General features: G+C 23.7%; 1 protein-coding gene across 2 annotated transcripts in view; it reads right to left on the bottom strand.

Moving 5' to 3' along the window:
• LOC129608916 (uncharacterized) overlaps positions 1-14,472 on the bottom strand; it is a 73,469-nt gene extending 58,997 nt beyond the window's left edge. For both annotated transcript variants that reach the window (XM_055520712.1, XM_055520713.1), the window contains exon 1: positions 14,074-14,472. In XM_055520712.1, coding sequence (XP_055376687.1) covers positions 14,074-14,159 — 86 coding nt within the window. In that variant the 5' untranslated portion in view covers positions 14,160-14,472. The remainder of the gene's footprint in view (positions 1-14,073) is intronic.
• Between the last annotated feature and the right edge of the window lie 296 nt (positions 14,473-14,768).

Here is a 14,768-nt window from a genome sequence, read left to right as displayed (position 1 = left end):
AATAAATCTGATTATGGTCAATTTAATAAAATATCCAAAAAAAAAAAAAATCAACAGGCATGCCATTATAATTGAATATCTTGTCATATTATTATTAATGTGTACCACAAATAATGGTCATACTTAACTATACTATCATCATATTTCCATATTAGATCCTCGTAAGCATATCCTTATTTTAAGAAGAAATATTAAGTATATACCACAAAATTAAAAGAGAATAACCAAAAAAAAAAAAAAATGAAATGAAACAAAAAGCGAGGATAATTATGCCGCGTTTAAAATTTTATGAATTGAAATTTTATATTGGACCCTGTAATAAAAGAGAGAGAGACAAAAAAAAAATCTTAAATTACTTTTGCCTTTATGACTTTTTATAGTATCATAATAAAAGAGCAGAAAAGGAACAAAAATCAGTTTCTTTTCTTTTCTTTTGTTTTCTTGCCTTCTCTATTGGTACAAAATGTCTGCTTTTACCTTTTCTTTAATGTTGTAATCAACAACTTGTTTTTTTTCTTTAATTTTCTCTCTATTCTTTACTTTTCTACATTTTGTTATACTTTTTTTTTGTTGTTGTTTTTCAGTATATAAAATTATTTTCAAAGTAGAAAAGCCTGTGTTCAACCACTTTTTTGTATTAAAAAAATTTATTTAAATTTGTTTTAGAAGTTTTTTTTTTTTAATAATTAACCACAATGAACTCTAAGGGAATTTCGATGTGAGCAGATTGTTTCATGAAAATTTTTTTTTGCTTGTTATTTTTTTTTTTGGTTTTGGCGTATTTCCAATAAAATCGGGGGAAAAAATGTGATTTTCGGTGTAAGTTTTCGCGTTCGTTTAATTTTTCTGTCTTTAACTCGTCGAATAGTTTTCTAGATGAGTTAATATTAGGGTAATAGGCACAATACTTATTACTTAAACAACTAGACGTTGTATTAGTAATTCAGCGTTCTTCTGTCTGTTCGTTTAAGATAAAAAGCCCAAAATATTTTCTAAAAATTGTGGCAACTCTTATGGAAACTTAATTTCTTAAAAATTGCAGTTTTTTTATAATAAATTGTATCGATAAGTTTGCGAACAGGATATTATTCCACAAGAGTAACGCCTCCCAGTCTTCTCATCAACAAATATACTTACAGAGTTATCTTAGGTCACTAAATTAGCTTTTGAATTTGTGTATAAAATTAATGGTCTTTTTCATTATTGCTCTTATCCTAAAAGTATGCAATATTGTCGTATATAATAATATACGACAATATTGCATACTTTTAGGATAAGAGCAATAATTTTCGTATTTAAAAGGGAATATTTTAATTAAAAAACAGATTTTTTTAAAAAAATGTGTTTTACTTCTTGAAACGAAATGTGCTCTTTTGTAAACTACCGATTTGCTCTAAATTTATTTGACTTCTATATCGTATAATTCTTGAAAAAAAAAAATTTATTAAAATTAAATAGAATTTTTATAGTCTATATTTTAATATTGTGTTGTCATTCACTCACATTTATGTGTAGCTACATATCAGAAATTATATACCATGACATGAGTATTCAAAAATTAATTATAAAGTCACGTATTGTTAGAATGCTTTGTATGGGGAAAATTTCAAAGAATTTTCTAACTAGAAGTTTTATTAATTTTGTATTAAAAACTCAATTCAGGGAATTTTTTTAAAGAAATTCTTCAGAGGACAAAAGAATTTTTTTTCTTTAACTAAAGAACTAAAAATTTTCGGTATTATTTAAATTTTTCTCGTAAAATTTATTAAATGTGTTGTAAAGAGTGTAAGCCTTAATTATAAATTTTTACTAAAATTAAAAAGAGTTAAGATGTCGACAAGTTGCTAAATCGGTAAAAATTATGAAATTATGAGGGAAAATAATTTTTTTTTTCAAAGTGAGAAATAGGTCTAAAAATATCTATTAAAGAACTTAGGGTACTTCTTAGTAAAGGGTATTGGTTTACAAGATTCATTGGATATAATGAATCTTCTAATAATAAACTTGTAAACAATGCAATTCTAATAATGACATATACATACAAATAAGGCGGCAATATCTTAAAGATATCCTGATGACCATGATTTGTTTCTTCTTGGAAGGAGGCACAAGTTATTAGAGATCAATGTAAAATTTTCCTTTCATGGTTAATTTTTTTGCTTGAAAGTGGTTTATGTCTTGACTTTTTATATTACAAAGTACTTAAGGTAATTCGGTCAATCCAGATTTTTTGCAATAATCTATTAAATTATTTTTTTCAATTTTCAAAACTTTTCTTTAAGACTTTGAGTAATTTTACGGTAATGTTCTCATTTTATAAAATAAAAATTGAAAGGCTCTTAGTCTAATAGTCGAAAGTAACTAAAAATCAATAAATACTTAAATGTCTGCCTAATAATATGGAAAATATAGATTTTCCTCAAATAGTCTACAAAGCTTTTGTCAAAGTAGGCAGTCTGACTATAATAATTAAATTACTTGAATTCATTCAATTGATTTTTAGTACTAATGTTGTTAATAGCGAATCATGTCCTTAATATTTACGGTTCTCAATAAAAAAAAAAGAATTACAAAAGCTTTTGTCATAACAATATAAAAATTTAGAACTATCAATTAAATTTTCAAAAAAATTGCATACTTTTAGGGATTAAGAACTTGTTCAAAACTTGACTCTTTTGTTTAAAAAGCATTTTTCAAATTTATTTTTTATAATTGTAAAAATCCTAAAAATAACAAAGGTGAATTCGGAAAATTATACGTAAATTTCTAATTTCTTTAAAAAACTAGCTACCCACACATACATATAAATTTTTTTAACTATAGCCATTCATTAGTTTAACATTTTACTTATCTTTTTATACAATTTATTAAATTTTCACATAATAATTAGTCTAAACATATACTTATATACTAAATTATGTATGGATGTGTATGTTCACAATTTTCACCACAAAGTAATTTAAGAAATTTGAAAAGCTTTTAAAAAATTTAATAAATTTTGTGGTTCAAATTTAAATTTATTTTAATGTACAGCTATATGTATTTTTTTAGTTTTTCAATAGTTTAATGCAGGGTGATTTATTTTTTAGAACAGAAAAAATTATATACAAAATTTGTATGTAGATGAAATGGAACAAAAATTTTATGTAGAACATGTTCTAAGGTTATTAAAAATTTAGGGAATTTGTAAATCTTCATCTATATAAAGTCTTGTTAAATATCGTAATTTGTTTAATAGATGCACAATTAAATGGTAATACGCAAATGTAGAAACAGAGCAATAAGCGGCTGAATTTAAAGTTTTAATATTTTGCTCATACATGTATGAAGCTTGTTTGATTGCTGATAACGAGTTTGGTTACTTCTTAATATACATTCTTAATATACGAAGTAGCTACTGCATAAAATAGTAGAGAAATAGGATTTAAGGAACGTTTAGAACCGCAAGAAACACTCTCTCTCTTGTATTTGCTTAATAAAATATTACACTCAGTTTAAAGTCACAAATCAGTGTTTTATCACGTCTTAATTAATAAAATCAAGTTCTTTACAAAATTTGATGTGCTTATGAACAATTTATGTGTAAACATTTTTTTTAATTAATTTAATTTTCTTCTTCTTGTTTTTCGATTTAGCAAATTTAAGACAAATTAGTACATCTGAATGTGTAAATTTATATTATTTATATATTTGCATGTATATACAGGGTGATTACTACTTTATGGACTTTTCAAAAGAGACTAGTTTGTGAACTACTGGGAGATCCTTAATTACAAAAAAAATCATGGTTCCCTAAAATTTTTGTCGGTATACGAAATAAATGAGAATTCATTCCCATTTATAAAACTGTAACTGCTATGTCAAAATTAAAAAAAAACTACTGACTAAAATTAAAAGGTGCAAGTAAAAATCACTTTTTTTTGGGTAATTTTCAATAACGGTATTTTTTTACGTCACCGAAAAAAATACCGTTATTTAAAAAAACTAAAACTTTGCGAAAATTCATTTTGTAAATGATTGTCGTCTCTTATTGTACCAGAAAGCTGGGCGAATATATAAAAGTACCGTTATTCCTAACATAACAAAAATTTATAGTCCCAGTCGGCCAAAAAAATATTTTGCTTTTATGAGCCCCTAAAGTTCCAAAACCAGTTGCGATACAGGCTTTTTGTGGAACAAATGTTTCCCTTGCTAACGAAGATCTATTCACTGATATTTGTCAATTTGCATAGGAAGCACCTTGTATATGCACATACATGCTGTGTATATAATTATCTAAAGTTATTTTTTTTGGCAAATTTTTACAAAAATTATTTTGAAAATGTTTTTTTTTGTAGTTTTGTTTGTTTTGTTTGTTTTTTTTTGAATTTTTTCTTTTATTTTTTACCTGGGGCATTGACTTATTTACACTTATATTTATTTTTATATAAATTGGTATTTGCCCTTGTCACATTTAGATCCATATTAAACATATACTTTGTTGTAAGCATTACGGGGCGGGCGGGTGGGAGGGACAATATGGTAATTAAGTTTAATTAACTTTTTTATGACATTAAATTTTAGTTTTTTTTTTTTGATTTTTTATTTATTTTTGTATTTTTAAAATTTAAACCTTTAAAATTTTAAAAATATTTTTTATTTTAAGTTGAAATGAGGTTATCAAACATTTTCTTTGTTTGACATTATCTTATACTTAAGTTACCTTTGTAGAAAGAAAATTTTTTTTTGAAAAGCAAATGTGTTTGAAAATGGAAGATAGTTAATTCTGAGAAGAATATTTTTTAGAAATATAGTTTGAAATTTTAATACTGTTCTACAATGTTAAGGGTTTTTGCATTACTGAATAGGAGAGATAAGTAATTTATTCATATGTAATGGCTAAGAAATAGGTTTTTGTCTGCGGATGGCTTATATTTTTCAGTTGTTTATATTTATTGTGGTTAGTCTCAATTTTTTTACAGTGATCTGGAAAAATCCCCATCTTTCGATAGTTTGTCGAGATACGACGAGGTTTTACAAGGCAAATGGGTCAGAGCAAATGAAGCAGTGACAAAGTGTTGGGATCAAATGCAGAAAATGAGGCAGAAAAAGGTCTTAATTCTTTGGTCATCATTCATCGACAATGAATATTAAAGTTTTGACGCCGAGAATTCACGATAATTTGCATAAATGACGACAAATTGGCGACTGGTTTTTTTGTCATAATGAAGACGGTTAAAACGGTTGAGTATATTCTCTGTTTTTGAAAAGAATTGGTCTTGAGGCGATTGGTTCTCTTAGGAGCACCAATACGGGAGCATGTATGTTGGTAATTATTTCTTGAAAATATATAAACTTTATAAAGATCTTTAATTTTATTTGTGTATTATATAAAGTTGATCATTGTAGGAAATCGTAGATTTTTGTTTAAGAATTTTAATTGAGGCGATGAGAGCTAAGTGAAGTGTATCTTACACCAAACCGAAAATAATAAAAATTGAATTTTGATGGTGCATAGGGAATGCAGCAGCATAGGGAAAAATAAATATTTATCTTAAAATTTAAAAATTCGAATTTGAATAAAAATTTCATTAAAAACAAATTCCATAAAATTCAAATATGTAAAAAAATTTATTCAAATCACTTCATTTTTATATAGGATAACCATATGCATTGAACTCAACTTTTATATTTTAACTGCATATTTTAATATTCTCCAAATAATATTTGTTTCAATTCAGTCAATTTCTCTACTTCATTTCTTTCTCGCATATATTATTTACTATTTTAATATTACTGTTATAATAGTTTAAATAAGAATAAAAAAAAAATAAACAAAAATCTTCAATATTAAATTATTCCCATATTCTCCTTAACAACATATAGGATTCACGTTAGTTACATTTCATAAAAGGAGAATGAGAAAAAGAAAAAATTTACAAAAAACAAAGGAAGAATAAAAAAAAAAATCAAAATTCTCAATTGCTCATCAGAGAAATTTAATTTTATTTTTATTATAGAGAATATTAAAATATTGTGAGTACATTATATATATATATATAGAGTTGAAACGTGTATAACAGAAATGTTATGTACATAATATTAAGGTGAAAGAATTCCGAAAAGAGAAAAACAAATGAATCGTATAAAATATCAAAAATATCCCATATATATGTATAGATAGTTGTATGGTTTTATTCATGTATTATTTGTGAAAAAAACTTTTATCTCAACCTAGTTTTCTTTTAACCTCTTTCTCTGTCTCTCTTTCTCTCTCGTACTATCTCACTCTTTCCTTTTATTACTTTTAATATCATAACAATATTTTCATTTAATTTCTAAAACATTTTAGGGCTATTATTGTATAATCATATTTTAATACGTTCGTGTATATATATATATTAGTCTATATATTATATACCAACGTTATATATACATATGTATATGAAAATGTATTTTACATGAAGTATGTATTATGCTCTTCGTATATATATATATATATATATATATATATATATATAGAAAAAGAATAAATTATTGATTCGGAAAGGTTGAGGATCATAAGAATATAATGTGTATATGGGCATGTAATTGAAGATGAAAAAAAAAAGAGAAAAGAAGAGAAGAAATCAAAAAGAAAAAGAAAAATATAAAACATGATAAAAGGATCATATTTAATACAGATTACAAGGATATATGTCAGTTTCATATTTTATACATTATGTATGTACATATATTTGTGTATATATTTCAATAATTCGATTTCTAACACATATTTTAATGTAAATTTTATACACTATTAAAAAAAAAATTACTATAAAATAAATTCTGGCAAAGTGTTACCATTAAAATATTAAATGTAGTGAATTTCTAATCAAAATATTTTCTAGTGAAAGAAAGTTTTCCATTTTGAGCAAATCTTGTACTACAAAAAAAAGAGTGAGAACCATAATATGATGCCTAACCGGATTCAAAAATGTTTGATCATGCGATGAGTATAATATCACTGAAAGAATCAGTTATAAATATTAAATGTCAAGTGAAATAATTCTATGGCCACAAATACAAACCACGTAAATCGAAAATAAAATAGAAATAAGTTTTGTATATTATTAGCTTCTCCATATCGTATTCCATATCGTATATTTTTAGAAAATTTGGTTATTCAACGATTATTATAGTCAGAGTTATTGACGTATTCATATATCGCTTATGTCGAAATGGTAAGTCAATAAAAAAATTAATATCTTTTACCTTCAATTTAATTGACAGACGATTGCTGGTAGAGCAAAAATTGTAAATGGATAAATTTTTTAAATATTAAACTCAAATAGTAAAATAAAATTATTGTGTATAACTTAAATATTATAACAAGTTAAAATAAATAATTTGAAAACATAATATCAGAACAACTTTGGATATTTTATTTGTGAAGGAAAGGCAGACGCCCCAAGTATAAATAACGAGGTGGCCATTAATCTAATGTAATTAGTTTTTAGTGTATTACTTAACAAACAGTTTTAAATTGGATCCTGCCTTAGTTGTTAAAAATATTTAATATTGAATATTAATAATCACACAGGTTTCTGGTGATTATTAAAACTCAAACTTACTCTTACTGAAACTTAAACAATTTTAATCGGATTAAATTTACAACACTGAAAATAGTGGGGAAATAGTGTGATTTTTCTGTGATATAATAAATAAGACCTGACTGCCACTTATAATTTACGGATAAAATAATTGATTATATATTTTTTATCAACATTTTATGGTACGTATCAGGAGAATCAGGAGAAAGAGCCCATAGGAGAATCGTAAATATATAAAATAGTATATAAATCTACATAGTATATGATCTGAAATAATCGAAAATTTTGCTTATAAATTTACTATCACCACAATCATGCAAAACAGTGTGATTCTCTACAATTTTTTACAGTGTAAAATACTTTTATTCGCTCAACATTGTATATATGAATGTTACTTATAGAATATTCTCTCTTTTTTTTTTGTTAAAAAGGATGTTCTCTTGGTTTTTGGGTTATTTGTTTTTTTTTATCTTATTCTTACAATTTTTATTACTTTTTCTAATTTTTGTTGTTATATTGTATGTAAAAGAAATTTGTTCATGCATATATGTTTTGATGATAAAAATGTTATATAAGAACAAGAAAGAAAGACCTCTTAAAATTTATTTATATAATATATATGTGTTACATTGAATGTGATATAGTGTTTTTTTTTTTTGTTTTATGATGTTATTAATCTTTATCATATAATAATAATTTGATTTAAAAATATGGATTTAGTTCTTATATATATGAATATATATGTAGTTAGTTGATACTTATATATATTCTATATATATCAATATATGTATATATATTTATATATATATATATATATATATATTATTTGAGTGCTATAAATTCTTGGATATTTGTAATGATTTATTCTTTTTCATAGAGTGTGATGAAAAACATAGCTGTATTGAATTCATTTTTAGAATTTCATAGAAATTCCATGATATGTAAAGAATTATTATTATATATCATAATAAATTATATATATATATATATATATATATATATATATTCGTGGTGGGAGGGAAAATAACTGACATGTAAAGCGATATTCTATTATTAATGCAATATTCTTTTGTTATATTTAAACAATTTTTATATGTATAATGGTGAGGTGAATTTATGCACCATGTTGCATAAAAAATGTAATATCAAATATTATGAATTGAATATGCATATATATATATATATATATATATATATTCGAATTTAATATTAGAATTCAAATATAATGCACAATATCGTATTTATTTAATGAGGTTTTAAAATTGTATTTTATAGAAGCATATACGAGTATATGGAATGGAACAGGTGTTATTCATTTCATTGAATAAAACAAAAAATTTAAATTAAATTTTAGGTTTTTTTTTTATTACAATTTAATTACAATTTCAACAATACAATAGTGGAAGCGAGGTTTTTTGAAACTGTGACTAAAAATATTTTTCATCCATATAAGGATTTTAAATATTACCGCGATTAAATAATAATTTTGAATTTTGAATTATACATGTATGGGGGCTGTCGTACCTGGTTGTTGTTTTAAAATAAAACATGCGAAAATTTATATTTTTTAATTTTAATGGAAAATATAGCTTATTACAATTGTATGTGAAAAATTACATCATTACATCAGCGTCCACTACGAAGACCTCATACAAAATGAAAATTTTAAAGGACTCGCTCTCATATTACGACATGAAGTTTAGCAATCTCGTTCCGATTATTGTGTTGCAACTCTTGAAGAACGGCTTGATATTATTTTATTGTAAAACATGCAAAAATTTCGAATTTTTTATTTTTCACTATTTTTACCAATATCAGTTAATATTGCATACCGTTTGGGGTCTCCATTAATTTATTTGTATTTCTTATAATATAAGCAAATTCATATAGCTAGCTGGCTAATTGTTATGGTATCAAGAAACGACCCTTCGCCTATCAACTTGTGGACCATTAGGAGTAATTAGGAATAATGTCCCATTAGGAGTAATTTTCAAAGTTGTTATATTCAATATAATAACATGTTTTTTGAAAATATAAGAGTATAGTTAATTTACTTGGAAATTTCTTATTGGACTTACTAACTGATTAAATTTAGAATAAGCTTCTAGCTAGCTATAATTCAATTTATACGAAAGAATATGTTTAATAATTGTGGAATATAAAAAATTTGCATATTTGTAGGTGCATTATGTTAAAAATATTACATTTTTCTTTATTTTTATGCTAAAATATTAAAAAAAAAATATATATATTGTGCAAATATTTTCTTGCAAATATTTTGTTTTATTGAATATTTTTATTATTTATTCATTTTTGCCTGTTAAAAATTATATTTTAGGCTTTATAACTTTTATTCCCATATAAAATTTTTTTACGCAAACATGTTACTTATGTGTGTATATTTGCGTATACCGTCTACTATACTACTACAATATACATAATATTATAAATTTATTTGTGAATATTCCTTGACCCGATAATTTAGTATCTAAAAAAAAAAATATATTTATTTTTTGCAATCCTTAGCAAAAAAAAAAAAAATTGAAAAACAGGCGTCATGCCCATATAATTTTTTTTTTTTATACTTTCTCTGTCATCTTTTTCTCCTTTTTTCCTTGTTGTTGTTATTCTTTATTCGGGTTTATTATTTTTTCTTATAATTTTTTTGTTTTGGTATTATTATTATAATTTTGTTACTTTTATTTTCAACAACATTTTGACCTACTTTAAATGGATAAGGTGTATAAAATACTCGGGAATATGTGAATAAAAATTCTATGCTTAAAATATTATTATAGGATATAATAAATGTTATACAAAAAGTTATATACGAGAATATTATATATATTATGTATGCCTAGATGTTCATGAATGTGATGCTTAGTTTATGATAAAAAAAAAAAAAGGTTAGAAGAAATTGTCGTGTATGCGTTTATAGAGCGTAAATTTAGATGCTTTATGCAGAAGAATTTTTTTATATACAAATATATTATTTATTTATATGCATATATGGGTATGAGTATATGTATAAATAATAAAATATCTCAAGTATGGCCATGTGAAATATGTGAATATATTAAAAAAAATATATATATATTCTATATAAGTATTAAAAATTTTTATTATTGTTCATATATGCAGATTTAATTGAATCATGTGTACCTACACGTTTTATTTACAGTGTTATCTAGTTAAAATGAACTAAAATTTTTCTTATGTGTTATACAAATATTATACTACTTAAAGAGTGTATATATGGTATGAAATATATCGATGAATAACTTACTTACATCATGATGATTGTTCTGTGCCGCATAGAAATTATGAATTTGTATATTAATTGAGCAAATCGATGATATCGAATTTTTCTCAAAACGTTCCTCAAATTTGAGTCTATGCTATTATATTTATGACAATCATATTTTGTTGTCTCTATCTTTTATAATTTTAAATTATTCTCTGATTAAAATTTTTTGTACAATCTCTCGCCTTTTAAATATATTTTCGTCTAATCGTAAATGGGTTTGTGTCTGAGATTATTACTCGTAAAAGGGAATTTCGGTTGTATTTCGTATATTATGATTAAAATCTCACCACAAAGAGGTTTTTGTCTTATATTTGGAAATCAATTGATAATGACTTTTTTATATTTGGAAATTTATTTTCTGGTTTTTCCAAGTTCCTATAAATTTCTAAACGGTGGATCATTTGGCTGATTGATTTCTAAAGACGGCATGTATAATTGCAGGGCACATAAATATCAATATCTACAACTCATATTGTAGTTCGTTCTATAAAAAGTTTTGAGAAATTCGGCAAGAAATTTTTATTACACGAATCATACTGTATGTTGGAACATTAACACAGAATGGTACATATTGTATAAAATTTTGATTATAAATTTATTTACATAAAAACGTGTACGTACGTATACACACATGTACTTCAAATGTGAAACTCTGCAATAAAATATATTGAGGTTTCTATATATGAATGTTTGTATGTATATTGTATAATATGAAAATAAATTTGTGAAGAAGAATGACTACTACAATAAAGCCTAAAAAAACAAAAAAATTGTTATGGAACAAAAGTAACAATAAAATAAAAAAAAAAAACAAATGAGAAATTTATGAAAACAAGAAAAGGGGAGAGAATAAGAGGAAATTTTTGTTTACAATATAAGCCGTTAATTGTTTTTTATGTCGTTTACAATCCCAAGTACGGAATAAAACTTTTGTCGTCATACAAAAATTTGTTCATAACAAATTAAAAGTTTTGTTTCAATTCTTTTGGTTTCTTTTTTTTCTTTATTTTTGTTTTTATTTTTCTTGTATAGTGAAAAGTTTCTTGTGTGTTTCTCTGTACTCTTCTTGAATTTATGCTTTTTTTTTTTGTTTTGTGTCTCAGTTGAATTTTAATAAATTGCATATATGTGGAGAAAAAAAAAATGTAAGGGTTTTGAAAAGAGAGAATTTTTTTCTTTGGTTTTTTGCACATTTTCACTTTAGAAAGTAAAAGTTTTTATTTGTATTTGTGTTTTTTATTATTTTTATTTTAGTTTTTTTTTTGCGATTAGTTTAGAAAAAAAATATTCAAGTATATCAATTGAAAATTTAACCTTATTTTTATTTCTCTCCGTCTTTCATCATAAATAAAAAAAAAATGAGAAATTCAAAAGTCATTTTGAAAACTACACAAGAAAAAAAAAAAAACATTTTTTTTTATCCGGCATTCATTTTAATTTATTTTTATTTTTTTTTTGTTTTTGGAAACTTTTGAAGAGGAAATATTTTTAGTTTCATGTTTTAGTTTTAGGTTTTTCTTTTTGTGAAGTGAGAGAAAGTTGTTTAATGATAAGAAGAAGTTAAAATATAAGTTTAATTTATTTTGAGAGAGAAACTTTAATCTGTTAGAAGGAGGGGGGGAGGGGTAAGTATATTTGAAGTTTTTTTATTATTTGCTCGGTAAGCTTTAATATAAAATTTTAGTTTTTGATTTATGATAGAATGCTTTCTTTATAAAATTTATGTTACAAGTTTTTAAAAAATTAATTTTCATTTGAGAGAAGAAAAAAATTGCTCCATTTTTGGAGAATAGTTTGAATTACTGTTTTTTCGTGGAGGGCGGGGGCGATAATACTGTTAATGTTAAATATGAAAAGTATTGAGAAATAAGTACATTTTTAATGGAATATAGAATTGAAAGTATTTAAATATGCTTACAAATGTAAAATAAAATTCACCTTCTTGTTAAATAATTTGCACATTATTAAAGTTCAATATTAAATAAGTTCATAATGTGGGATATTTAATATGATTTCCCAAGCTATAAGCAGGTGATAATAATACGTTTGTAATAGGACGATAGAGTGTCATAACACAAAATTGAAAAAAACCCACTGTGCTTCACAAATTTAGTACTAGACATGAATTTTAAAATATGTAATCGAAATTTTATGTTTATGATAAAAAAGAGCAATATTGGTAGACTAAATTCTATGACATAATAGCGAATAAACTACTTAATAATTTTATACTATTTTGTATCGAGTCTCTATAATTTCTCGGAAAATGCATTTAATTGTTTCTGGCTTCCCCTTTTTTTAAATTCATTTTTTTTTAGCTTCCATTCTATTTTCGAGATTCGTTATCAAAATTATCCATAATAATATTCTCACTTCAGAAGAAATTCTTTCCTACTCATCTCTTCCATTTACTGGTAATTCAACTATAGCTTACTATAGTCTTGTTTGTTTTTCTTTCAAATAAAACTCCACAACATCAAAATATTGTAAAGACAGTAAATAATTTCTGCATTTTGCATTCATAAATCACAATTAAAGTTATATCATATTTTCAGTATAATAAATTTCTATTCAAAATATAATTCATGCAAGTATAAAACTAAATTATAATTTCCAGGAAACAAAAAATAATTGTATTACAAGAAAGTCACTCAATTTATAATTTTATTATTTTGTCATACAATATCAATTACAATAAAAACCATCTAATATTTACTTGAAGAAGTCTATGTTAACACAAAATTGCAATTCCTATTATTGCAATTTTTATTATTGCTATAATACTTGTACAATTTACATTACAATATTGTATTGTGTTGTGACGCATTTATTTGCATGACACAAAATATAAAAAAATTTATTAGATTAAAATTTTGCATTCACTCACTTAACTAAAAACTTTAACAACATTAATTTAGTATGAGAAAAAAAGAAAACAAAAAGAAAATATGATCATAATTGAGATTAAATTGGAGATGGTGGAAAAAATAAAGAATAACAGAAAGAGAGAGAAGAGAGATTATTATTGTCGTTCAGCAACCATAATGAGAACAAATTAAATGAGAAAAATATTTAAAAAAAGAAATAGTGAATTTTTAATAATAAATTTTGTTGTCATTTCATACATGCAAAAGAGAGAAAGAGGGAGAGAGAGGTAAAAAATAAATAAAAGAGTAAAAATATTATAATACTTACCCTCTTTGAAATAAATCAACATTATAAAATTTATAAAGTTCAACAGAAAATTCAATTGTAGCTTGTAAATCTCCCATAACTCCCATGTGTTTTATTTGTTTCCTATATTCGCTTGAATTAATTTTTTGCACACGTCCTTAATAATTTTTTTTTTTATTTATTTTTAATTTCTTTTCATTTTTTTTTTTATTTTTTAATAAATAGGCATTAAAAATAATTTCTACATTTATTTTTTTGTGGTTTTTTTTTTTGATTTTTTTTTTATTAAAATATAAAATTTAATTTAGCGAAAAAATATATATATATATATTTTTTTTCTATTCATATTTTTAATTTTTTAAGCTAAATCAAGTAAAATGAAAAAAAATCATTTTAAATATCACAAGAACACATAAAGGAGAAAAAACAGAAATTAGAATAAAATTGAGAGCAAATCAGGAAAAAAAAAATTGAGTACACAGAGAAAAAAAATTTAAGTAAAAAAAAAAAAACTAAAACGAATAAACACTGAGAAAAAGGATAATAGAATTTGTGATGAAAAAAAAATTTATACAAATTTTTTCCTTGAAATCATCTTTTTTTTTTGCACTTAAAAAATTTATAAAAAAAATTTTTTTTTTTTCACTTTGTCGACCTTTTTTTTCCTCTCTTTTTCCTTTTTTTTTTATTTTTTAATTTTTTTTTTTTAGTAAAGC

Source organism: Condylostylus longicornis, unplaced genomic scaffold (genome assembly GCF_029603195.1).
Source record: "Condylostylus longicornis isolate FDR11 unplaced genomic scaffold, ASM2960319v2 ptg000038l, whole genome shotgun sequence".
In the NCBI taxonomy this organism is placed as follows: Eukaryota; Metazoa; Arthropoda; class Insecta; order Diptera; family Dolichopodidae; genus Condylostylus; species Condylostylus longicornis.
The sequence above is the reverse complement of the archived record's forward strand: the minus strand, read 5'-3'. Positions and strand labels throughout refer to the sequence as shown.